The following is a 23,536-nucleotide window of genomic DNA, read 5'->3' on the forward strand; positions in this document are numbered from 1 at the left end:
TGTAGGGGGAGCTGTTTAGAGAAAAGGGTATATAAAAAAACAAGGTTAAAAAGCATTAAAAAAGTCTCACAACTTTGCTAAGTTTGTGTCACTGACTGTGTGACCTTTGACATAAGTTAAATATATGATTAATGACGTCACACATCTATGCTTAACAATGAGGGGCACCGATTTAAACAGCTATGTTAGACAAGCACGCCCTCCAGTGGGCAAAGGCAGCACTACAGAAGTGAACGAGTTCCTAAAACATACTTTTATCATTTCCTGATTTGATTTGGCTTTAAATACCAGATGGAATTGACAACTCTGTATATCAGTTTTAACTGGGGTGGAAGTAACATTCTTATTGTGATTCATGTTGTGATGTTTTTATTGTTGTGGCCTTTGTTAATTTGTATTTGTTTAAATTGAATAGTTTTTTTTTTTTTTAACTCTATTTAAAGCTGTATGTACAGATCTTGGTGTAACGGGGTTGTTTCTAAATGTGCTATATGAAGTGGTTATACTGCCATCTAGCTGCATGTTTCAATGTATTTGGTTTTGTTTTAGTATGCTTTTATTTATTAATCATTATTATCCCAATAGTGTGATTTGTTGTTTTTGGCATATTTCTCTAAATAAAGATCTCTTCTCAGTTATCGTAAATAGTTTGTGAATGGTCATTATTGTCTCATAATCAAACAACTGTGTGCAGGCGGATTCAAACGCAGGACACAACACAACAAGATTCAGGCAAAAATCACTGTTTATCAGACAAAAAAAATGTAGTGTCTGTTTAGAAAAACCACTGGGCTAGAGGGCAGAGTCAAAATGACAAAGTGATGGTCATACACATGACAACTAACACGAGGAAACCACTGAAACACCCACAGTAACCTGGAAAATAAGCTTATATACAACTGACTTTACAACAAACAGGTGTGGGTCGTGTATCAGTCACAGGGGCGAGGTGACGGCACGAGCCGGAAGTGAATGATGACACTAATGAGAGAGAATGGTGAGGATTTCAAAATAAAACAAACAGGATATGAAAAAGAAAACATGACCTGAGACAGAGGTGACGACATTGAAATATAAACAAAAGACGAAAGTACAGGGGTTAATTATTTTACAGTTAAAAACAAACAAGTCAACAGCTGCTGCGATTAGTTCACGATATTTGGAAATAATGGACATTTTAGTTGATCCACAGTGTTGACATACAGATAAGAGCCCAAAAAAAACATCAGTCAACAAAAATGTTGAGTCTTTCAAATTCAACTTCAACAGTGTTTGTATTCATTTAGACAGTGAACAGATAAAAGACACAGAGGAAGCAGAGGATCAGTCACTGAAGGTTTCACATTTATGTCAATGGGATAAAACTATGTGCAACACTGAGCATATGAAAAGGTACCATGAGGAATTATATGATTTAGCTGTTAAGCAGTATTTCACATTATTAAGAATGTAACTGTTGGTGTTTGAGTGTTTCGGTACGAGTAAGAAAAAGTAAACACAGATAACATTAAAGTGTGTAACTTAAACAGGAGAACATGAAGAGCTCAGAACATTTTTACAGACAGAAGAACTTGAAGATGATTGAGTATAAACAGCAGCCCAGTAAAATATGATTAATGACATTTTAACAGTAAACTGTATTCAGATTTCTTTCTGTGCCTTCAGGCAGATCCTTCCTTTGGCTCTGTGTAACACTATGTAATAATGTATGTACCTAATGTACTATATTGGCACTATGTAATAGCCATTTTTAGACATGAAGTCAGAGAATGTAGGAGTCAGAACACACAACAGCATCTGCACTGGAGGAAAACAGAAGCAGAACACAGTCTGACGTCATGGTAACAAGAAATGGTAATATTCAAAACATACACTTAGAATGTAATTAGGAGGCTATGACACGCGTTCTCTACTGTCCTCATTCAAAGCAAGACAACATACAAGTAAAGCTCTGGATCTCCTGCCTCATTCTCCAAACACTGAACTGCTCACACAACATATATGTGTAAGTAACTCATATAACCCTCAAAAAAAAGAACTATCCCTTTAATCGTTCCTTAAAACTTGTTTGTAAAAAAGCAGAGAAGCAAAAAGGATGAGGAGAAATAACCCTAACCCTCTGCTAAATTAATTCAGTCAAAATAAAAGCTCTAGAAAACATAGAAATGAACAAAAAGCTTTTGTACGACTGCACCTGAGCCACAGTCAACACCTTCATCACTTTCATCAAACCATCAATACATCAACACATCAAACCATCAATACATCGTCCACAACACGCTCAAAACCAGGAAGCACCAGTAACAGTTTCTCCAACATCACAACCAAACCAAAGAAAAGTTTAAAACAAATCACCATCATCATAAACATTGATCTGTTCAGGGAAGAAAATAAAACAAAGTGTAAAAAAATATCTGTAAACAAGGAAACAACAATCACTGAAGTTGAGTCATGAACAGTGAAGCTGAGGGAATTAAAAAAATATACAGTCCAACATATTTAAAAGGGGCTTTAAATAAAATAAAATAAAAACACCACCATCTACAGTTAACCCCAAAAGAGTACCTGGGCCTTAACTTTTCCATGTTTTTTGTGTGTAAATGATTAATAAAGAAGAAACTCATTGTAAATTGAGAAATTGCTATATAAAGCCCAGGTTACAAAATCATAAAGGTTAAAGCACTTAATCTGTAGAAAGTCCACACATGGTCGGTCAAAACACACCTTTGAACCAAAATGTGTACTCAAAACCTTAGGAAGTCACACACACACACACACACACACACACACACACACACACACACACACACACACACACACACACCGATGTTAAGAAGAGAGAACTGCTATTTTTCTTCCTTCCTCTTTCGACTTTCATTTAAACCTTCAGCATAACAAACCTCTCAACCCCCTTTTGCTAAAATGAAGACTCATTACCCCTCCACCACCAGGTGCAGTTAAGAAAAAAGTAAATATTGTTTGAGATGTTCTGGGAACTTAACGTAACAATTCATATTGAACAGATTCACAGACACAATTCCGAGTAAGTGGTTTCATCATGTACAGCGCCTCAATAGGCATTAAAGAGTTTCTTTAAAAAAAAATTATAATAATAAAAAAAGGAACAATTTAAAAGTAAACCTGATTAAGAAAAGTGTGTACCAGTTACTAAAGATATATCCCAATAAGAATAAACCCTTAAAAAAACATGCAAACAAACACAGTACATATTTACATATTCTACCAACAGAGCAGACTGTATGTCAGCTGACGAGTGGTCACAGACTCTGAGCCAGTGAAGCCAAACCAAAGCAGTAGACTGAATGATGAATGATGATATGGTGACCAGGTATGTGTACGTTTTAAAACCCGATCATCTAGGTCATCAGATTAAAAGCAAATGAATAGGATATGTCTTTTTAGCCTTAGAATCTCTCAGTACTCCAAAAGTACTGTAACCTCTTCTCTGATTCAAAAAACAGTACAAAATATACTCAATGGCAACTGAACCCTGTGTCAATTTAAAGAGGAGCTGATAAAACACTGATACCTTCCTTAAAATCAGTCATGAAAAAACACGAAATCTTAACACATTGCTTTGTTAATGAAAGTCATCCACACTGATTACTGTTGAGACCAGTGTGTGAACACATTCAGAGTTCCTGACTTTGGTTTGTCTCCTCTGGCTAAGAATAAAATAGCTGTATCATTATTATTCACAGTTATAATTGACGTACTAAAATTAAAGAAGCACACGGACAGAAGATGAGAGTTAATCATATTAATACTGCCCAAACCCGGAGAAAGATGAGGAAGTGGTATCATGTTTTCACACAGAGATTCCCTGGACGGGAGAGAAACACATCCTGGGGACAGAAGGAGACGCCTGCTGAGAGATTCATGGAGGAGGAGGGGGAGAAAAGGGGGAGGGTGGACGGACACAAGATTTTCATTTACAAATGATGATTGACAGCGGTTATTATTTTTTTTATTATTATTTTAAACTAAACTACAAAGCTTTGTGATTTTAGTGTCTTAAAAGGACCAGAGTGTATACTTTAGTGTCATCAAGCAGACATACAAATCAAATCATTCACATTCATTGGCTGCTGCTCATGTATGAAACAGGAGTGAGAAGATTAAAACCTATTTAATACCACCCCTTCTCCTTCAAGGGGTCATTTGTATTGTTTTGGTGTAAATTGGGCAGCATAGAAACACAATAAATTAAATCAACGACAATTATTCAGTTATTATTATTATTATTATTATTATTATTATTAATAACTAACTCTATTGAAAATGTCAAATTACTATAGTAGATAATGAATACTACTGTATACTGTGGTGTAGTGCATAGAGAATTTTGTCTCTCACACCACCACTACACCCCCCCATCCCACCCGTGCGCTTACGCACGCACACACTCATGTCACCATGCATTTATCAATGTGGGAAACTCTGGAAATGTTAGGTGCACGTCGCACTCTTGAGCCCCATAATTTACGTGTATTTCTAATTAACCTCACACGGGCCAGACAAGGAGGGTAAAAGGGTGGCGTGCAGCCCGTGGGCCACATCATGCCCAGGTCTGGTCTAGCTGCTGCATAGCAGAGAGTGCAGATAGTAAGAGTCTATGTGATTTTTCTAATATCCAAAAAAAAAGAAACTGTTTCATACCTTGGACACCTTTAGAGTTTTTTTCTCAGAGAAAGTGAAGTCTGGGTTTTTCACCACGAGTCCCATCTTCCCCAACACAGGACCACTTAATGGGCTGTTCACCTGTACATACAAACACAACAAATGGCTGTAGGATACAGATGGAATGTGGGGTCATGTGGTAATTTTGTGACAGATGAGATCTGAAGCTGAGAAGATAGATAATACAAAACCCACAAAAAACTATTTGCAGATAAATTACAAAAATATTAAGTGCATCAGATTTTTTTTTTAAATTTATCAACTCACCCCTTGGAGGACGACATTCTCTTTGCCAGCTTTTCTTCCTGCCCTGCTCACAACATCGGGAGAAATGTGTCTGACCCGCCGATCTGCCGTCAGCTGATCGCCGCGAGCTTTGCGCTGTCATCAGAGCGTAAGGTGTTACAATTAGAAAAGGTCAGTTCAGAGAAAATAAACAAAACGTGTGTTGAAAGTGTTGAGACACAGTCGACAGTCAACAATGTGTCAGGGGGAAAAAGTTGTCACAGTAAAGTTGTTCTGTGAATATCTCACACTGGGTGTGATGAAGATCATGGAGAGCTGCTCAGTTTAATTCGCCAGGAATGAGTGAAGCCAAATCTGATGTCAAGTGATCACAGTAAATGCACAGTCATTTATTTGAATTGTGATTTGCTGTTTTAGCTGATCAAGTTTTATTTTTCCACCTCAGAATTTCCTAATATCATAGAAAGACATTCTTGCTGCTTGAGCTCCTAGACATGCACTTGTCATTGGCAGAAATCCAACATGTTTAAGCCACTCCCACAAAATAATTTATCCACACTGTGCACAAGAAAAAAAAAAACACACTTTACAGGATTTGAGGCATCTTAAATCCCTTTGAGAAAAAGAGGAACTGCTCCTCGCAGTATCTCGGGAAGTGTGAGGAAGAGTTAAAGACACAGTTTAGGTGTGGCTGTGGCTGAAAACAGTTAACAATAAATAATCTTATAGGAATAAATCTGCCTCCTGTGAAATGGTAATTTAACATTGGTCATAGTGGTTTTATTTGGTACTTTGGTAAAAAAATCTTGAGAAGAAAATCTGGTAAGCTTTGGTACAACTGTTTTGAATAGCACTATATAAAAATGTTTTATTATTTAATCTCACTTTTGCCCAGCTGCACTCCTCTTATTAAAGAAGTCCCTACCTTGATGAGGCCACCAAAGGAGCGTGAACGAGGACGTTTCTTGCTGGGAGCTGGTGGTCCCTGGTGGTGCTCACTGTTTGGTGTTCCTGAGGCTGTGTGTTTAACAAGCTGCACACAAGAAACAAAACACTTGCTTAATATCGCAATTAAACATAATCGCTCACAGAGGCAGCGGAGTTATAAAGATACTGACCTGTCGGACAAGTTTCTTTTTCTTGGCAGAGTCAGGCATGTTGTGGTTGACATGTCTGAAGAGCTCTTTCAGGGCCTCCTCTGTGTACTGCTGAGCTGGTGACTGGCATGACTCCTGAGAGCTGGGGCCCAGCGCAGCCGTCCTCTTCAGGGACAACATGGTCCGCTGAACAGGCGAGCTGCTCAACGCCAACAAGTCCAGATCATCCTGAGAGAGCAAAGAGAGTAAAACCAGGGGAGTCCAGGGGAGGTGCAGAGGTCTAGTTCTCAATAACAACAATGTGTGGCCTATTTTCCATGAAAGATTTGTTTACAATCAATACATAAATGAAGGAATCTTCGTTTAAAACATCACATTTATACACTGTAGGTAACTTAAAGCTGCAGTGTGTAACTTTGCTGTAACATTATTTGTATGCTACGACATTCCGCTGAAAACAGGGGTCTGTCAAGCAATACTATCAGACCTGACTGAGGGAGTGTTTGTGTGTATACAGCAGCAGCATGGGGAGGGCAAAGACAAGAAGTATTTATCCTGTCAAGCTATAAAAGTTTCCTTACAATTGGGGCTGCGCGATTCTGAAAAAAATGTGGATCACAAATTTGTTTGCTTAGAATTGAGATCACGATTCTATGGCCCTGCATAATAAGGCTTATTGTTATTATTATTATTGTTGTAGTGGCTTAAGTGACATATGGCATGGTTTGTTTCCACTAGCTGGACTCGTGACATCCTAACCTGGGGAAATACGAGTACCGTCACAGGCAGAGGCACAAGAACTGTGTCTAAAATGTCATCATTAAACTTCATGAAGCAGCTCATGAAATAAAATGCAGAAGAATCCTTGTCATTTAGAAATGGGGTCACTTGTACTTGTGAAACGAGACCGAGATTTTTTTAGTGATTTATTGTGCAGCCCTGTGAACTCATACAGTTCACAGATATGAAAGCACAGAGAGCACAACTTTTAAAGCAGAACTATGCAGTATTTTTACCATAATTTAACCCTTAAACCTAAACCTGTTAAATGGCTTGTTGAGGGGAGATTGGGGACTGTCTCCACTCCCCCTACTGTCTTCTAGCAGAAAACCAGCCTTGCAAAATCAGTGCTGTCGACCTAGAGGTCTTGCTAAGTCTCGCCAGAAACACAAATTGCTTAACAGCACCGACCAGACTTGTAAAGTTCCGCTTTGAACCGTGGGTAAAAACCTCCATACGTGTTTCTGTAATATGTAATTATGTGAGTATTTTGTCACATGCATTATGATTAGATTAGATGATTTATTGATTTCATATTTAACCACATACTTTCTAATGACATAACAGTGGTGAGTTCTGTCCACTAACCTTGGTCTGAAGAGCCTTAGTCCCACTGAAGTGCATTCTAGCATATTCCCGCAGGTAGACTGGAGCCTGAACATGACACAGTGGACACATGTCATTCATCCACAGATTATCCAGTAAAACAGACACACGTAGAGAACTTAAGACTTTTTTAAATGTAATTGTGTAGCTGTGTGTGGTCAAAATTCACCCTGAAGAGTTTCTGTGAGTGTTTGATGAGGAATGCCATGCTGTTATTTAGTTTCTTCAGATTGTCTTTTAAGTCACCAGCTGTCATCTATTGAGAAACACAAGTCAGAAAATTAATGGTATTAAAACAAGACATTTTTATTTGATCCCTATTTGGCAAATAAAACAACAGAAATCTCACCTCAACCTTTTGAACAATAGTGCTTTAGTTTGCGCAACATTAACATTCACTTCCACTGTATCTGTAATCTATTAAAGTACAAACAGAATTTATGTTTACAAAACTAACAATAAGCATGAACTTGCCTTAATGATCTGGTCAGAAAATGTGGAAAAGCTACACTTTGACAAAAACAAAACATCTTTCAGCACTTTAAAAACACTTAAAGTCTTTATCTCGGCTAAAACTATAAATTCTGGCAACTTAAAATATTGATGTTACAACATGAAGAAGATAAAAATAAAACAGTTTCAGGAAATCTTACGTGTCTGGGCCACAGGACATGCGGTGCAAACATGAGGGCCAGGTTGAAGGCGGACATCTTGTTCTTGTCCTGCTGCTTGGCGGTGTGGTAGAGCAGGTCCAGCAGCAGCTTGAGCAGTGAGCGATTGGCCTGGGGTAACAGCAGGAGAAGAAGCTGCAGGGCCTCAATTTGACGCTCCTTGTTGGGAATGGCGGTCTTGTTGCCTTGCTCGTCAAACAGAGTCAAATCTGGGAGGATGACGATGGAAGACGTGGAGTCATGTACACATTCATGTTCTGTTGCCTTGTCCCACATTCAGCACAGATTATGTGTAAAAACTGAACTTTATTCTGTTGAAAGGCCACTGGGGGGCGACTCCACTGGTTTCTATGATCCTGTTTTTCACTTGATTTATAACATACTGTAAGTAAACAAGAAGTCTCAATCACAAGTTTCAGGTCTTCTTCAATACAACATAATGTCCAATTTCTTAAATTATGATCCTATTTAAAGTGTTATATACAATAAAACAGCATCTGTAATTAGCTGCTAGTATCATCCAGTAGGTGAATGGTTGCAGCAGGTGTAGGTGAATGTGCTAACATCCACCTAAATCTAACATTAACTCTCAGTCAGGGTCAACCACGCTGTTCCAAATATTGTTACCTCTGGTTTCAAAGAAACAAGATGGCAGTGGTGAAAAGAACCGGAGTTCACAAACCCATGGGTGATGTCTGTCAAATATGCTGAGACACTTAACTTGTTTAAAATAACAACATAAATAGCATATGATAAATAAGATGTCTAATGTATGCGTTCCTACCAGATATCTTCAGGTGTGCATTGAGGTGTCTGTGTGTGAGCAGAGGTTCGGGCAGTTCTCCCAGGAAGGTCTTGAGGAGCGTGGCAACGTCATTAGGGTGAAAGTCTCCCGACTCCAGGTCGACATCAACCCCACTGTTGAGCAGCTCCCTCAGGGCCTGCAGCCGCACGCTGTTCCCCGGCACCCGAAACAGACCTTCCACATGTAGATCTGAGCGGGTGAAAGAAGGTGGTTCAAACCAATAAAACTCACAACCATCAGGTAAAATTGAATCAAAACCTGTTTCTCTAAATTTGTATATTGTTTATTCTGGACAATTAGGCAAACATGCCATTCAAAGAATAAAGAAAACCAAAGCTAATATAGACTGAAGGTAGACAAAAGGGCTGAAAAGTAATCAAGGGTGCACATGATGTATTAAAGATGAAATAAACTACTTTCCAGAAGACTGAGCATTAAAAAATGCAGATGATGTTGTTAGATTCTGAATAACAAAAATAACTGATTATATTTGAACCACTTACTTTTGCTGAGGTACTCAATGAGCTGGTAGATCTGAGCAAGGCAGCTTTCTGTCAGTGAGGTTCCAAACATGACACCTTTATCTGAGATTTAATCAGGAAATTTAGAGAGCAACAGTTAAAGGTCCAGTGTGTAAAATGTAGGTGAAATTATCATCCCAGATTGAGCCTTTATATTTATCTATATCACGAGTCAGGTCAGTTCTACAGTGCCAGCCATTTTGGACCACCTTGTTTTAACAATAAACCAAAGTGGACAAACTAACCATTTTGAGTTTCTACATAGTTTTAAAACACTGTACCTCTTGTGATTCCCATCTCAAACTCACTCACACTTGTAATTTTCTTCATGTTATTTTCTCGTATTTGAAACAAATTTAAATAAATTCATAAAATAATAAAAAATAATTGTACAGTTCATCATTAACAAGCACATCAGAGCAGGTATAATGAAACCTCACTAACCACAATAAATAACACAGTGGTGTACGAGAAACAGAACATGTAAGCATTGTATTGCATAGCATCAGTGTGAGTGAGTGTGAGGCAAACAGATACAGACAGATGAGATGTTTATGAGTATAAGAGAATTATTTTGATTCTAAATTAAGTTTTGTTTCCCCCCCATAAAAAATGTTTAAACTGTATTTAAGCTTTCATACATTACCCCCACAGTGGAATTTTGGACATAAATGCTGCAAATATTCATCTATATTTGCACTTGCGCAGACACAGACAGACATTTATGGTGGCTGACACTAATATGTCATCCAGTGGATGACTTACCTTTGCGTTTAAGGAAGTTAAAAGAACGAAAGAAGCCTCCATTTCCACTAGTGGGGGTCTTGGGGCTCTCCTCGCCAAGGAGCTGAGCAAACTCAGTCCCAGGAAGATCAATAAGGCGAGTAATGTTACTCAGCACCAGCTCCAAAAAAATGTCTGGGCACTCATGGCGGAGTTTCTCCACAAAAAAGTCTGGATTGAAGATGACTGGTGGTCGACCCGTGTGAGAGCCTCTCGGAGATTTGTCATGATCGATCACCATGCTGCACACTGTTCCTCTGAGGCGGAGGAAGAAACAAACATCCCTTTGTAAGTCAGAGAAAGTCAGTGGTATGGAACTGGAAGTTCTGAATAAGACATGCTTGGTGTTCAAAATTATAATATATTAACTGATAAACCATCACAGCTTATGATGTCAAAGCTTTCAGAAATATCCCACTTGTGTTGTTGTGATGTTGTGTTCACAATGTTGTGAACACAACATGAGTGCAAACTAACTTGTCATGTAAACATTGTAAATGCAACACCATAAAAAAAGCACCATAGAATCAGGGCTAAATATGGATGAAAAACAAGGTGATTGGTATTTCCCAAACATTGAAATGATGATGTTCTCAAATGTCTTATTTTGTCCACAGAAAATATTCACATTTAAGAAGCTGAAAATTCAGAGAGCTTGTTCCATTTAGGTATTAAAAAATGATTTAGAAATCAATAATTGATTAATCCCTGCAGCTATACTCTGTACACACATGTGTAAAATAGCTGATAAATGATGAGCTGAGGGAAATTATTCAGTGAGAGACCGAATGTATGATGGCACAGTAAAAAATCAATGCTATAGTCACTTCAAATATCCTAATGTTCCTTAGTTTGTTTCATATGTTCATTGTGCACTGGTCTTAGACCTAAAAACATAGCATTTTAAACTTAAACTGGCACAAATCAACAAATAATGTGCTTAGGGGTGCGCTGATGTATGTCCATCAACAGCAAATAAGATGACACTCACAGATGCACAGTAAAATGTATGTATACCGTGCCTGTAAAAGATTATTTTTCATCAAACCTCAAAATGACAACACACAAAGGGTTTTTCACTGCCCAAAAAACTAAATAAACAAAACAGCTTAAACAATATTTCACTGTCAGTACATTATGTGTTCTATCTAGTGCTCATGGCTCAAAATGGTGCAGTTATATTACATTATGATGAATGATCAGCTGTGTAGAGTTACACAAAGAAACATAAAAAAAAAAGACCGTGTACATATAGTATGTAAGAAAAACACAGGGACAAATGACGAGGTTAATAATACAGCACCTGAGATAAATCAACCACACCAACAGTAATATTTAGCCAGTGAGTAGGTGTTAGCATGGAAGATGAGAAAGTCGAGCCCAAACAGTCAACAGTGCTGACATTAACTAATTCATGCCGAATTTATTTGAGGGGAAAACATCTTAATCGCTGATGAAAACGACATAACAAACAGTCGACGGCTAAACAGAATCTCTATCTTTTGTTGCGGTGACTCAAGGACGCTAACGCTTCGGATGACAGCCCTTGTCACGCAGTGTTTTAAAACCTTTAAAACCTTACACGGTCAAATTCTCCGCAGTAAAAATCCTCTCATCCCATGTTAATACTTTGTTTTTATAACCCTGTGCCTGTAAACATCCACATGAATCAGTGCTTACCTTTTATTTCTCGTATTTTCATTAACATCTTTCCCCGCAGCCATGTTCAGTTTGAATCCTCCGCTGTTGTCCTACAGACCCCGCCCACCTCAACGGCCATTGGTGTTTTCTCAGATGTGGGCGCGGAGTGATTTGTCTGATTTGCATGCGCTTCACTCTGATTGGTCGGTTTGAATTCGCCTGCTCTGTCAACAGGAAAAGCAACATCTGTATACAGAGGACAATATTATATTATATTATATTATATTATATTATATTATATTATATTATATTACATTACATTATATTATATTATATTATATTATATTATATTATATTATATTATATTATATTATATTATATTATATTATATTATATTATATTATAATGTGGTGCTATCTATCTACATTTATATATTATCGTTTTATGGTCAGTAACATCTACTCTTCTTCTTCTTCACATGGACTCAAATGTAAGTGTGTGGTGCAGAGTCCTGATAACCACACCTGTCACCACGTAAGTCTCTCAAGCTGTCGGGCAAATGTGGGCCAAGCAGTTGAAATTGGGTCACTGTAAACTTTACCATTCTGATTCATTGTTACCAAGGTTATCATAGTTTTGGATTTCTCATTAATTTTAGTTTTAGAGTTTGCTAGTTTTTATTCCTTTTTATTTTTTTTCTAAATGCTTAGTTTTAGGTTGTTTTTTATTCGTTTTACTGTTAGTTTGAGTTTTTTGTAATAAGGCGTATTTGCCAGGTCATAATTATTATAAATAATAATTATAAAAGTATTGTGTCATAAAAACAATAAAAGACTAAAGGTTTGATTCACTTATGTCCCACATTGTAAACCAAAACAAATTAAAAACATTTTTATTATATATGAATAATAAAATAGTGCCTTTCAATTGCCAGCAGTGAAAAAATAAATAAACATCATATGAAATCAAAAGGATTATGTATGAAATTAAATAACAGACTAAAATTAAGCACATAATTTAGTTATAGTTAGTTATCTATATTTAAAATTCTAGTTTTTATTTTTATTTCATATAACAACAATGTTTTTATCAATTTTAGTTTTAGTTATTTAGTTAGTTTTCATTAACTATAATAACCTTGATGCATACGTTTCTGTGATGTTTCCTTCTGTAGGATTGTACATAGAAGCGTGATAACACAAGGTGAGGACAGAGAATCAGGCTCCATATGCTGGTTTAATCCAGTCCAGGTGGACCTGTCTGCTCCAATTAGAAGAGACCGCAGCCCAGAGGAGCCTGCTACACTTTACCCAGCTTTCTCTTTGGATTTAGGGTCATGCCTTTTTGAGATTAACGTTAAGTTTATCCAATATGGAGTCTTTTCCTCAAACCACAGTTTTTATTTTTCATTTTATTATGTAAAGATGCATTTTTATGCACAAAAAGCACAGCGTCAAAGGTCAGGAAGGATCACGATCTACAGCAGTTGATTCCTATTATCCTTATAGTATATGTCCAGTAGGGGTGGCTTCTCACAGTGGCACTGCACAAATGAATGAGGGAAACGTGTGTGGAAGTGACCTGGCTGAAGAAGAGGGAGTTTACAGCGGGAGAAAGCTACGTTAAGAGATGCTCCATCCATGTTCAATACATAGACTTTGCGCTTTGCACTATGCACTTTGTTCTCTATGTTGTGAATAAACAGAAAAATCCTGCACTTTAACTTTTCATGGACTTCATGGTTTTGTTTACTTCACATAGACAAATATCGTGATGTACAATGTGATTCTCACTCCTAATGTCCTGTGTTTGAACTCTGGTGGACAAAGAGCAAACGTCACATTTTGTGTTTGGTTTAATTTTTTTATTTTATTTTCCATGTTTTTGAATGATCGCCATGAAATGATCATTTTCAGTCATTAAAAACTTTAATCAAGGCTTCTGAACATTTCTCCATGATCAGTGATGGCAAGTTCAATAACAATATTTAAAATTAGAATAAAGATCAATAAATAAATAAATAAATACTAAAATAAATTACAGACTAAGTAAGATTCAAAGAAAGCACTATATGTTGGGGTGTTAAAGTGAAATATAGTATGTGCAGTCTCATGTGGGTGGGGATAATAAAGTCAGGGTGAGTTTGAAAGGGTTACTGAAAATATTTGCACATATAAGGGTTCTTTTTAAATCCTCTACACATTCCGCAGTTACATATATATATATATATTTAAATATATACATATATAAATGTATAAATCAACATTTATAAATATAGATGGTTAATGTGCAGGTGTGACATCAGTATGACATGTTTAAATGTGTCTATATTACTAAAAAGTATAGCATTGTATTAAAGTTTGTGTGGTTGTATGAGGTACTGACACTGTCAGAGCTGACTGCACTGTGAGCGCCCCCTGTACTGACAACCAGACATTCACACTCTCTGAAAGCTTAAGTCTATGATATTTTATTTAAGAATATATTTGCCACTGTATCTCAACTGCCTTTTCTAACTGGAAACTGAAGTTTGCAAACGGCTCACTCTCCTGCACCAAGGTCCATTGAGAAAATCTGCATATTTATCTTGCAGTAGAACAGCAGTTGCTGATCGAGTGCTGCCTTGTTTTCTAAGTCTGTCACTGAGGTAAATCTGAAAGAGGGATGAATTCCAACACTGAAATCACAAACTAACACATTTGAACACAGTGGACTTTGGTGTGGAAATTACACAGTGACAAAAACATACATTTCCACTGGCAAACATATCCCTATTTCATTCTAGATGTAAGCAGGGGTAAATTTCATCAGGTGAATCTTTTGACCCTAATGAATGATCTAAGATCTAAGAATTCCATCATATGGAAGGTATGAGCTCCTGGACTTTCTCTGCTGAATAGGAACCATGAGTGACTTCAGTGAACTTTAATTGGCCAAACTCAAGTCATTTCAACGCTGGACGATCTGTAGATCTGCTCACACAGACGTGATATCACATATACAGTACCTGCCATTCTCATTTGACTGTTCCTTCCTGCAGGGTGAACACAAACATAAAATAATTCAGTTCCTCTTGTGCCTACTTCCTATAATCCTAGTTCATTATTTGGCCTCATGTGTGAAGCTGATTTCTTGGCAGAGAGGGAGTGCCACAGAAATGCACAGCTCAGTCAGGATTGACTGTGTCAGTAAACCTCAAAAGATCTGAACTACCCCTTTAAATAACCAGCCCAGTTGCATCGTCACTCATGTTAAACAAAGCAAATCTACCCAGAACTTTACCAAACCTTTAACCCAGGGTTGTTACTGTTCACTTGAAGTCACAGCTCTGCTCTCCCATCAGACCTGATCTTCCTCCACCAGGTTTCTGAGAGGCTCTTGATCTTGTCTGGTGTCTTCTTCCTCAGAGTCAGCTTCTGCTGCTGGATGCTGCTGCTGCTGCTGCTGCTGCTGCTGCTGTCAGTCTGCTGGATGCTGGCCAGGGTGGCTGAATCGAACGCATCCTTCAGGTTCTTCTGGGTCAGAGCCGAGCACTCTGCAAAGCTCACCGCACCCAGCTGCTCAGCGAGCCGCTGCCCTTCCTCGGTGGCCACCGGCCGTTGCTGGTTCTGTGCCAGGTGGATCAGCACCTGGACATCCTCCCTCAGGTCCAGCTGGGTGCCGACCAGGACCAGAGGAGCATCTGGACAGTGCTGACGGATCTCAGGAACCCACCTGTCTATTATGTTATGGAAGGAACACGGTTGAACCACGCTGTAGCACAGGAGGAAGACATCTGCATTCTTATAGCAAAGTGGACGCAGATGCTCCAGCTCGTCCTTCATGAAACAAAGAGACAAAAAGGCCTGGTCAGACTCGTGCGTGCACAGGCTGGGCTACTTTTTTTAATTAGTGGATTCATCCACATTTGATGTAGTGAACCGAATGGTGTGTGAGATAAATCAAGCTTAAATGTGGCAAAAAAAAGTATCTTACAGCCAGAATTCTTCAGGAGGCTGAATTAATATTCACACTTGAGTTTGAAATATTTAAATCTGATTATTTTTACAGCTGAATTGATCTCTTTTCACATGTAAAGTTGTTAAAGCTCTTGACGTTAAAAAGTATTAAAATTAATCAAAGTAATTTTGCCACAAGTGGTGAAACAACAGTGTGAAAAAAATAAAAATAATAAGAAAGAAAACTTCAGACCTTTTATCTTTTCTGTTTTTAAATACATTTTAATATCATATCTGGCCGAGATCATTGTTTTAGTTGAATCATCTCTGATTCTCTTTTTTTGCTAAGTGACACAAAATAAACGGTCTTTGTTGACGAGTTGTTGAGATGATCCAGGGAAGAATGTTGCTGTAATTTGGATGACTTGAGATTTAAGCCTTTTTGCTTTTATTGTTTCAAACGTGGGCCACACGGTGGTGTAGTGGTTAGCACTCTCGCCTTGCAGCGAGAAGACCCGGGTTCGAGCCCCGGTTGGAACAAGGGCCTTTCTGCATGGAGTTTGCATGTTCTCCCCGTGTGTGCGTGGGTTCTCTCCGGGTTCTCCGGCTTCCTCCCACAGTCCAAAAACATGCAATGTGGGGATAGGTAAATTGGACACTCCAAATTGACCATAGGAGTGAGTGTGAGAGTGAATGGTTGTTTGTCTCTATCTGTGTGTGGCCCTGCGATGGACTGGCGAACTGTCCAGGGTGTACCCCGCCTATCGCCCGATGTAGCTGAGATTGGCACAGCACCCCCCGCGACCCTCTGGTTGAGGATAAAGCGGTAGATGATGACTGACTGACTGACTGTTTCAAACGTCTGAGTTTTATATGTTGGCAAACTTCATATGAGGAAAATTCAGATAAGGAATGAGAAACAGTTACGGCTATCCGCCACGAGAGGGCGACATAGCACGCACTGATAAAACGAGCAATACAAACTCACAGTATTCCACAAGGGGCGCTGTTTACAGTGGGTTGAGGGACTATTTTGGGACTAAGCAGGGTCTAATTGGATTTAGGACCAACAGCTGACTGCAGGGGCCAACAAACACAAACAACAAGAAATGTTTAGGAGCAATTAGTGACAAATACGTATTGATCACTGTTGACTTACATCGAGTGATCCATCAATCAGCCCCCATTTCTATCATGACAAAGCAGTAGGACAAAGAAGATAAAGAGTTGCTGAGTGGTACAATACTTATTCAAACCCCTGTTACACAGCCGTGCAGGTCAGGGAATCATCTCACCTGTCCAGCCATGTCACACAGCTGCAGCCTCACTGGGTTCCCGTCGACCACAACCATCACTGAAGGGAAAAGAAAACACGCGTGTGTATAAAATGTCAATAAATGTAAATACATAACATAGTTCAGTGATTGAACGTGTGTGGCATAAAGAAACAACAGCTGGATGAAGGACATACAGTCACGGTCATACGCAGGTTCGTTTTTGGCGACGGTTGTGCGTAAAACCTGTGCGTAAAGCTGAAACACATTATACCAGGCACGGCTAATTACCGGTGAAGTTGTCGAACGCTGTGGGAACATATTCCGTAGGGTATCCGTTGGTGGTGTAGCTGACAATGAGGCTGGTCTTGCCCACAGCTCCGTCTCCAACCAGGACGCAGTTCACTTTGCGCTCGGGTGCGGAACCGGATCGCCGGCGCTTTGCGCTCAGAGGGAATTCCCGGTTCTTTAAGCGCCGAGGCGGGATCGGGGGGCCGTGTCCTACGCTTACCGGGTCGGACACGCGGCGGGGCTTCGGCTTTCCTACATCCTGAGGGAGCATGTTTTTAGCGTCTGACAGAGGAAGCGTTTGGTTCCAGCTTCAGAGCCAGCGGAGACTCCCCGCACGCTCCATCCACGCGTGTTTCTGCTTCAGTTTCAGCTCCTTTACTGTAAAAGTGCCACTAACGACACGTGGATGTGTTTCGTGTGGCGGCGCAGTAGCACATGGAGGCAGGCAGCCGCTCAGCAGGAGCTCCTGGTGATTGGCATTCTTTCCGCATCTGCTGTGCTCGTGCGTCCTAAGAGGCTTATCAGCAGAGCGCCATCTGAAGCTCCACAGCTTTCCCAGCGAAATCAACTAAGCTGACAGGGAATCTTTATCCCATTGGCTGCGTACATACAGTATACAGTATGGCTCATCCTCTGCGACCAAATATTACTTTTTTTCACGTGTTTCAATAGAAGAAAAAAAAAACATTATAGCACATCTCGTTCAAATGTTCAAATATCCAACGTGTTATACGATAAAATGTATTTCATTCATTATCCAGTAAGGATGAGTTGTTACCTTAGAAACAACAACATGTAATGGTTAAGGTGTTCTCAGTGCCTTTCTGTGATACATTTAACAGGTGCTTTTCAAGACCTTCATGGTCCTGGTTTCATAAATACCATATTGTATTTCAGTGGAACAATGTAATATTCTCATTGACTGACAAATGCCCCTTTTTGCACTTTCATGAATCAGATAGTGGTTTCACAAAACTTCACAAAAGGTTGTGATTTAAGGAATTATTAAGTGTAGTAGTAATCAAGACCATAAATATAAATATACATCGAAATGGTTCAAAAGTGAGATTAAGGTTGTATCCCAGAATATGTTACGTACAAATGTGACAATTCAAAATCTATTGGGGGGGGTTTATACCATTCTAAATTATATTATATGAAAATGATGTGAAATGTCCCTTTTTCCCGACAAATCAGATAACAGTATGTATATATTATACAAAAGTCAATTGAAGTATTTATTACATTACATTATATTATTATTATATTATATTATATTATATTATATTATATTATATTATATTATATTATATTATATTGTATTATATTATATTATAAAAAATCTTCCCAGGTGGACTCATGCAGGCATTAGCCAGTGCTGAGTCATCATCAGTTATATATAATGATAAATCAGCAAACATAAAATGTTAAGTTTCTTCATTGAATTAAGCCTTGATTCATTATGTTTGACATTCATTATGTTCATGAGACGCACCTTCACCTGGCTGTTTACAAGAAAACACGGGGTGCAAATGAGGCTGACTGACTCCCCCTAGTGGTGAATGTCAGGAAGTCATCAGGCAACATGGTGAATCATCACAAACACACAGGTCTGCACAGCTCTTCTTCTTAGGACCTTAACCATAACTGGTAAATGTCTAACCCGAACTTACACCTAACCACAATTCTAAACTTAGCCCTAAACATAACCAGTTCATCAGAAATGAGGTTCTACCTCATTAGGACCAGGTTTTGGTCTCTATGAGGACTACTGGTGTCAGTGTTTATTTACATCCTTCTTCGACAGGAAACTGAGGTTTGTACACTTTCACTCTCCTGCACCAAAGTCCATGGAAAAAATCAGCATTTTTAGCTCATGGAGACACAGGCACTGCTGGTTTACCGCTCCCTCATTTGGTAAATTTGTGATATATGAATGATATATTTGAATTTACTGATGGAGGCATCTGAAGTCGCTGATTTTCTCTGTGGGAGAGGGAGTGGTTTACAAACTTGGCTCTGGAACATTGATACAAAGATATTCTTAAGATATCACAGACTTAACTTGGCATAGATGTTAGTTCCCCTGCTGACAGACATGTTTTTGAGTGAAAGTGAACCTCTGTGTATCAGGCTGATTCACAGTGCACAGAAGAGTCAGCGGTGATTATGTGTCTGTACCACAATCAACCACTGAACTTAAAGTCAGTCTTCATTTAGATAAATGTAAAGAAAAATGATCTTTAACCAGGCACTGACATCGCTGCTTAATGGGATTAATGAAGAGTCAGAGAAAAACAACAGACACCCATCGACATCAGGCCGCCCTGCACCAGGAGCTGGCACCAGAACAACAAACACACATAACATACAAAGCTTCTATTCTATACACACCCCTCCTCCAATATCTGATAAACTAGACACCTAATCAGAATCTTTGGGGAGCCTGGGCCTCCTTTTGGAGTTTCCAGACCAGGCAAATACATTAACTCAATTTAGAGTTTGGGATTAAGGAGCCCCCCCCCCCCCACCCACGACAACACACTTATGCACACACACACACACAGATACAAACACACGCCATCATCCCCTTCCTCCATCGCCTCCTGCCCTTCCTGCTTCCCTCATCTCTCTTTTTGATAGGTTCAGCTGAGTACCACATTCTCCTCTTCCTCTCTCTCTCGCTCTCTCTCTCCCTCTCCCTCAGGGGACTGTGCTGCTCGGACTCTATAGTTATGGGCTGGGGCCATCTGTCACCATGTGCATTCACGCAGCCACCAGAAGGCTGCAACATGTGCAGATTTAAATGGAGAACCCAACTTTCCCAGGACACACAGGCCTGACCCCAGCAGCCGCTGCAACCCCCACCCCACCCAGCCCATCGCCCCGTGCCTCCCCCCTCCCCCGCCTCCATCCCATGACCATCAGTGCCATGCAACTTCCAGCATCCCTGAAAACCTGGACCCCACCCACCTGCTACACCCTCCTCCAGCCAAGACAAGAAATACTGTCTGCATGTGAATCAATGAACCACCCCTTACAAAACACACTAAGTGTGTGTGTGTGTGTAAGTGTGTGTGCGTAAGTGTGTGTGCCTGTGTGTGTGTGAGCATTCTCTTTACAAACGATGATGGATTTCAACATTACATAGCAGCTGATGGCGATGGGGGATGTGAGGTTGGGAGGAGAGGGGGGACGAGGGCAACCTCTGGTGTATGTGTGAGAAAGAGAGAGAGAGAGAGAGAGAGAGAGAGATCAGCTGATTGGTAAAATTGATTGTGAGGGTGAGAGGGGAAGGATGAAGGGGTGTGTGCCTGTGTGTTGGACAGCAGTAGGAGTGTGTGTTGTGGTTTTGTTGGTTGGGGGGGTGGGGGGGGTAACAGGATTGGTCTTGTCTGTGGGACTCATAGGGAGGACAATGGGAGCACCGGGGGTGGGGCGAGTGTCACACGCTTTTGCTTTGTGGCTCGGTCAACAGGCGTGTGCCACGGGTGTCGTCTCGCCTCCCCTCGCCTGCTGTCCGACTCCAGGGAAGCACCAACAGCCATGAGAACCGAGGGCCCCGGGCCCTTTAATGAGGGGCGTGCTGTTTCTTATCAAAGATGGACAAGCCATCATTACAATCATCATTAGACGCTGCACAATGGAGAACGCCTCCCTCAGCAGTGGATGGGAAAATCCTACAAACAGAGCAGTGACGGCTGCAGTGGTGGAGGTGGTGATGGTGATGATGGTGATGGTGATGGTGATGGAGGTGTTGATGGTGATGGAGGTGGTGATGGTGGTGGAGGTGGTGATGGTGATGGAGGTGTTGATGGTGATGGAGGTGGTGATGGTGGTGATGGTGGTGGTGGTGATGATAGTGATAGTGATGGTGGTGGAGGTGGTGGTGGTGATGATAGTGATGGTGATGGTGATGGTGATGGAGGTGGTGATGGTGATGGAGGTGGTGGTGGTGGTGGTGATGATAGTGATGGTGATGGTGATGAGGTGGTGATGGTGGTGGTGGAGGTGGTGAAGACGGTGATGGTAGTGGTGAAGATGGTGATGGAGGTGGTGAAGATGGTGATGGAGGTGGTAAAGACGGTGATGGTGGTGGTGGTGGAGGTGGTGAAGATGGTGATGAGATGATGGAGGTGGTGATGGTGATGGTGGTGGAGGTGGAGGTAGAGCAGGAAGAGCATGCACGAACCAGCAACCTTCTTGCTGTGAGGCAACAGTGCTAGCCACGTGTTCCACTGTGTGGCCGTGACACTTGCTTATACACTACAGCTTCAAGCCTCACAGCTCCCACTAACACCTGCACACATCTGTCTTTCTTCTGCAATGACAATAAACATCAGTATTCCTCATGAGATCAATTAGTCGACATTTAAAGAAAGTTGTGCTTATCATAAGCAAAGAAAAAATTGCATTAACTTTATCTCAAACCGAAATAAAAAGCTCACTTTCTTCCAAAAGAAAATGAATTAATTTGTCTTAAATTAGACACCAGTATTGTTAGGCAAAACATATATAAATGGTCAAAGTCAAAAAGTGAATTTGGTGTCTGACAGAATTTGTCATAAGAATTCCTAATGTGCTTATTCCAGACTACTGTTCCTCAAAATGAGCTGTGTTACTTCCTGTGAAATGAGTTTCTTTATTTTTTATTTTATAAGACAAAACATCACCTAACATTAAATGCGCCAAGGCGACATTGTGCATATATGGGAAAGTTTTTTTTATCATTATTTGGGTAAAAGAATGCAGATAGGCTCAAGTGTGAACCTTCTTAGTGGTAATGCAAGTTTAAAAACAAAGTTAGACATTCTTTCTTGAAAAGAGATCATTATTCTTGTGCTATATTTACTTTCTTGAAAGTCAAAATTTGCAGTGAATCTACAGCTTGGTGTGTTAAGGTCTGTAAAAATCTGGCACCTTTAAACAAACTCTCTTTTCCTTTTGAATCTCAACAGTAACTTACAGCAGTAAAATACAAACTACAATCGTTCTTTTTCTCATGCAGTGCTCAGTGCCACTTGCCCTCAGAGGGGCTGGCAGCGAGATCGGTCAGGGTTACAGTGTCATGCACCATAACCCTGCTCTGAGTTTGTCATCATTAATGTTTGTCCAAAAAAGGTGTTGCTCTGCTGCGGCCTTTCTCAAGAGTCTCCTTCAACTCCTTTTTAATGCTCTGCACTGGCCTGTGGCCTGTGGCCGCAGGGAGCATTGTCATGCTACTGAAGGTGCAGGGGACACTGGGAGGAGGCGTGTGTGTGTGTGTGTGTGTGTGAGTCTGTGTGTTGTGAGTGACTGAGTTGTGGGGAAGTGTGTGAGGGTGGGGGGGGCACATGACGCTGCAGCAGTGGCAGCTGGCGGCCCAGCTTGCAGAGGCCATCTCCTCACAAAGGAGAGTCTTACCCCTGGGGCCAGTGATTTAGGACAGGGCTCTCTGGACAGGCCCCTGGAGAGGAGGCCAGAGGACACTGGCTCCCACCTCCACCTCCCCTCCCTCTCTTTGCCTTGTCCTCTAAAGCCTCCCTGCTGGTTCCCGTGCCCCCCCTCCTCATCTCCTCCAGTCACACACACACTCCTCACGCCCTCCCTTCAACCCAACGTGGCTAAGCTCTCTCCTGGGACGACCAGGCCAGCCTCTGGAGGGGGAGAATTCCTGAGGTGTAGCACGCTAACGCTAGCTGGACACAATAGGGGGATGACAACAGGTGCGTGTGGACTCAGTGTTGTCCAGCAGCAGCTGAGAGATAGGGACGGGGGGCTATTATTCCACCATTATCCATCGCTGCTCTACCGGTGGGCTGTTGAAGCTCTTTTCTTGAACAAAAACAAGGTTTCTTTTTTTTTTTTAAGTGTAACCTAGTATTGTACCCACCCTGATCCGACAAGCCTCTCTTTCATCCTGCTACCCCCAGCTAGCACCTGCCGCCCCCTGGGCCCTCCAAACAAGCCTAACTGCCACTTATATACCAAGATTGGGTTCAATTCAGTCGAGTCCCGACTGCAAGAAAACCTGAGTCCACTTGTTTAAAACAGCACCACTTCATATCCGAGGAGCCATAGAAATTATCCAGGCAGCCACCACTGTCCATCCGTCCAACACCCCCACCTCCCCTCCCTCCTCTGTCTCTCTGAATTATGTTATGTCTCAAATGAGCAGTCATACAGCAGATTGTTTGGCGCAG

General features: G+C 40.6%; 2 protein-coding genes across 4 annotated transcripts; both read right to left on the minus strand.

Moving 5' to 3' along the window:
- Positions 1 to 727: 727 nt before the first annotated feature.
- Positions 728 to 11,972, minus strand: arhgap19 (Rho GTPase activating protein 19). 2 transcript variants are annotated; one of them, XM_058641477.1, is made up of 12 exons: positions 11,891 to 11,972; positions 10,193 to 10,467; positions 9,410 to 9,490; positions 8,886 to 9,095; positions 8,084 to 8,310; positions 7,600 to 7,686; positions 7,413 to 7,478; positions 6,066 to 6,272; positions 5,873 to 5,980; positions 4,969 to 5,082; positions 4,681 to 4,782; positions 728 to 3,886 (listed from the first exon to the last, which is right to left on the minus strand). In XM_058641477.1, the coding sequence occupies exons 1-12, from the start codon at positions 11,932 to 11,934 to the stop codon at positions 3,830 to 3,832; spliced, it is 1,578 nt and encodes a 525-aa protein (XP_058497460.1). In that variant the 5' UTR covers positions 11,935 to 11,972; the 3' UTR covers positions 728 to 3,829. The 2 variants fall into 2 exon arrangements, with proteins under 2 accessions (XP_058497460.1, XP_058497459.1); XM_058641476.1 differs by having other exon boundaries at positions 728 to 3,889.
- Positions 11,973 to 13,707: 1,735 nt separating this feature from the next.
- On the minus strand, positions 13,708 to 17,848 carry LOC131466392 (rho-related GTP-binding protein RhoU-like). 2 transcript variants are annotated; one of them, XM_058639580.1, is made up of 4 exons: positions 17,355 to 17,847; positions 17,085 to 17,143; positions 16,949 to 16,978; positions 13,708 to 15,669 (listed from the first exon to the last, which is right to left on the minus strand). In XM_058639580.1, the coding sequence occupies exons 1-4, from the start codon at positions 17,623 to 17,625 to the stop codon at positions 15,172 to 15,174; spliced, it is 858 nt and encodes a 285-aa protein (XP_058495563.1). In that variant the 5' UTR covers positions 17,626 to 17,847; the 3' UTR covers positions 13,708 to 15,171. The 2 variants fall into 2 exon arrangements, with proteins under 2 accessions (XP_058495563.1, XP_058495564.1); XM_058639581.1 differs by lacking the exon at positions 16,949 to 16,978 and having other exon boundaries at positions 17,355 to 17,848.
- Between the last annotated feature and the right edge of the window lie 5,688 nt (positions 17,849 to 23,536).

Source organism: Solea solea, chromosome 10 (genome assembly GCF_958295425.1).
Source record: "Solea solea chromosome 10, fSolSol10.1, whole genome shotgun sequence".
Classification (NCBI taxonomy): Eukaryota; Metazoa; Chordata; class Actinopteri; order Pleuronectiformes; family Soleidae; genus Solea; species Solea solea.

What these genes read in the sequence shown, in the direction of transcription:
- arhgap19 (XM_058641476.1), bottom strand. Translation starts at nt 11,934, where the DNA reads ATGGCTGCGGGGAAAGATGTTAATGAAAATACGAGAAATAAAAG. An exon ending in CATTGAGTACCTCAGCAAAA is followed by an intron (nt 9,096 to 9,409) that starts GTAAGTGGTTCA and finishes TCACCCGCTCAG; the next exon opens with ATCTACATGTGGAAGGTCTG. An exon ending in AAACTCTAAAGGTGTCCAAG is followed by an intron (nt 3,890 to 4,680) that starts GTATGAAACAGT and finishes TGAATCTCTCAG; the next exon opens with CAGGCGTCTCCTTCTGTCCC.
- LOC131466392 (XM_058639580.1), bottom strand. Translation starts at nt 17,625, where the DNA reads ATGCTCCCTCAGGATGTAGGAAAGCCGAAGCCCCGCCGCGTGTCCGAC. An exon ending in AGCGTTCGACAACTTCACCG is followed by an intron (nt 17,144 to 17,354) that starts GTAATTAGCCGT and finishes TTTTCCCTTCAG; the next exon opens with TGATGGTTGTGGTCGACGGG. An exon ending in TGATTGATGGATCACTCGAT is followed by an intron (nt 15,670 to 16,948) that starts GTAAGTCAACAG and finishes TGTTTCATGAAG; the next exon opens with GACGAGCTGGAGCATCTGCG.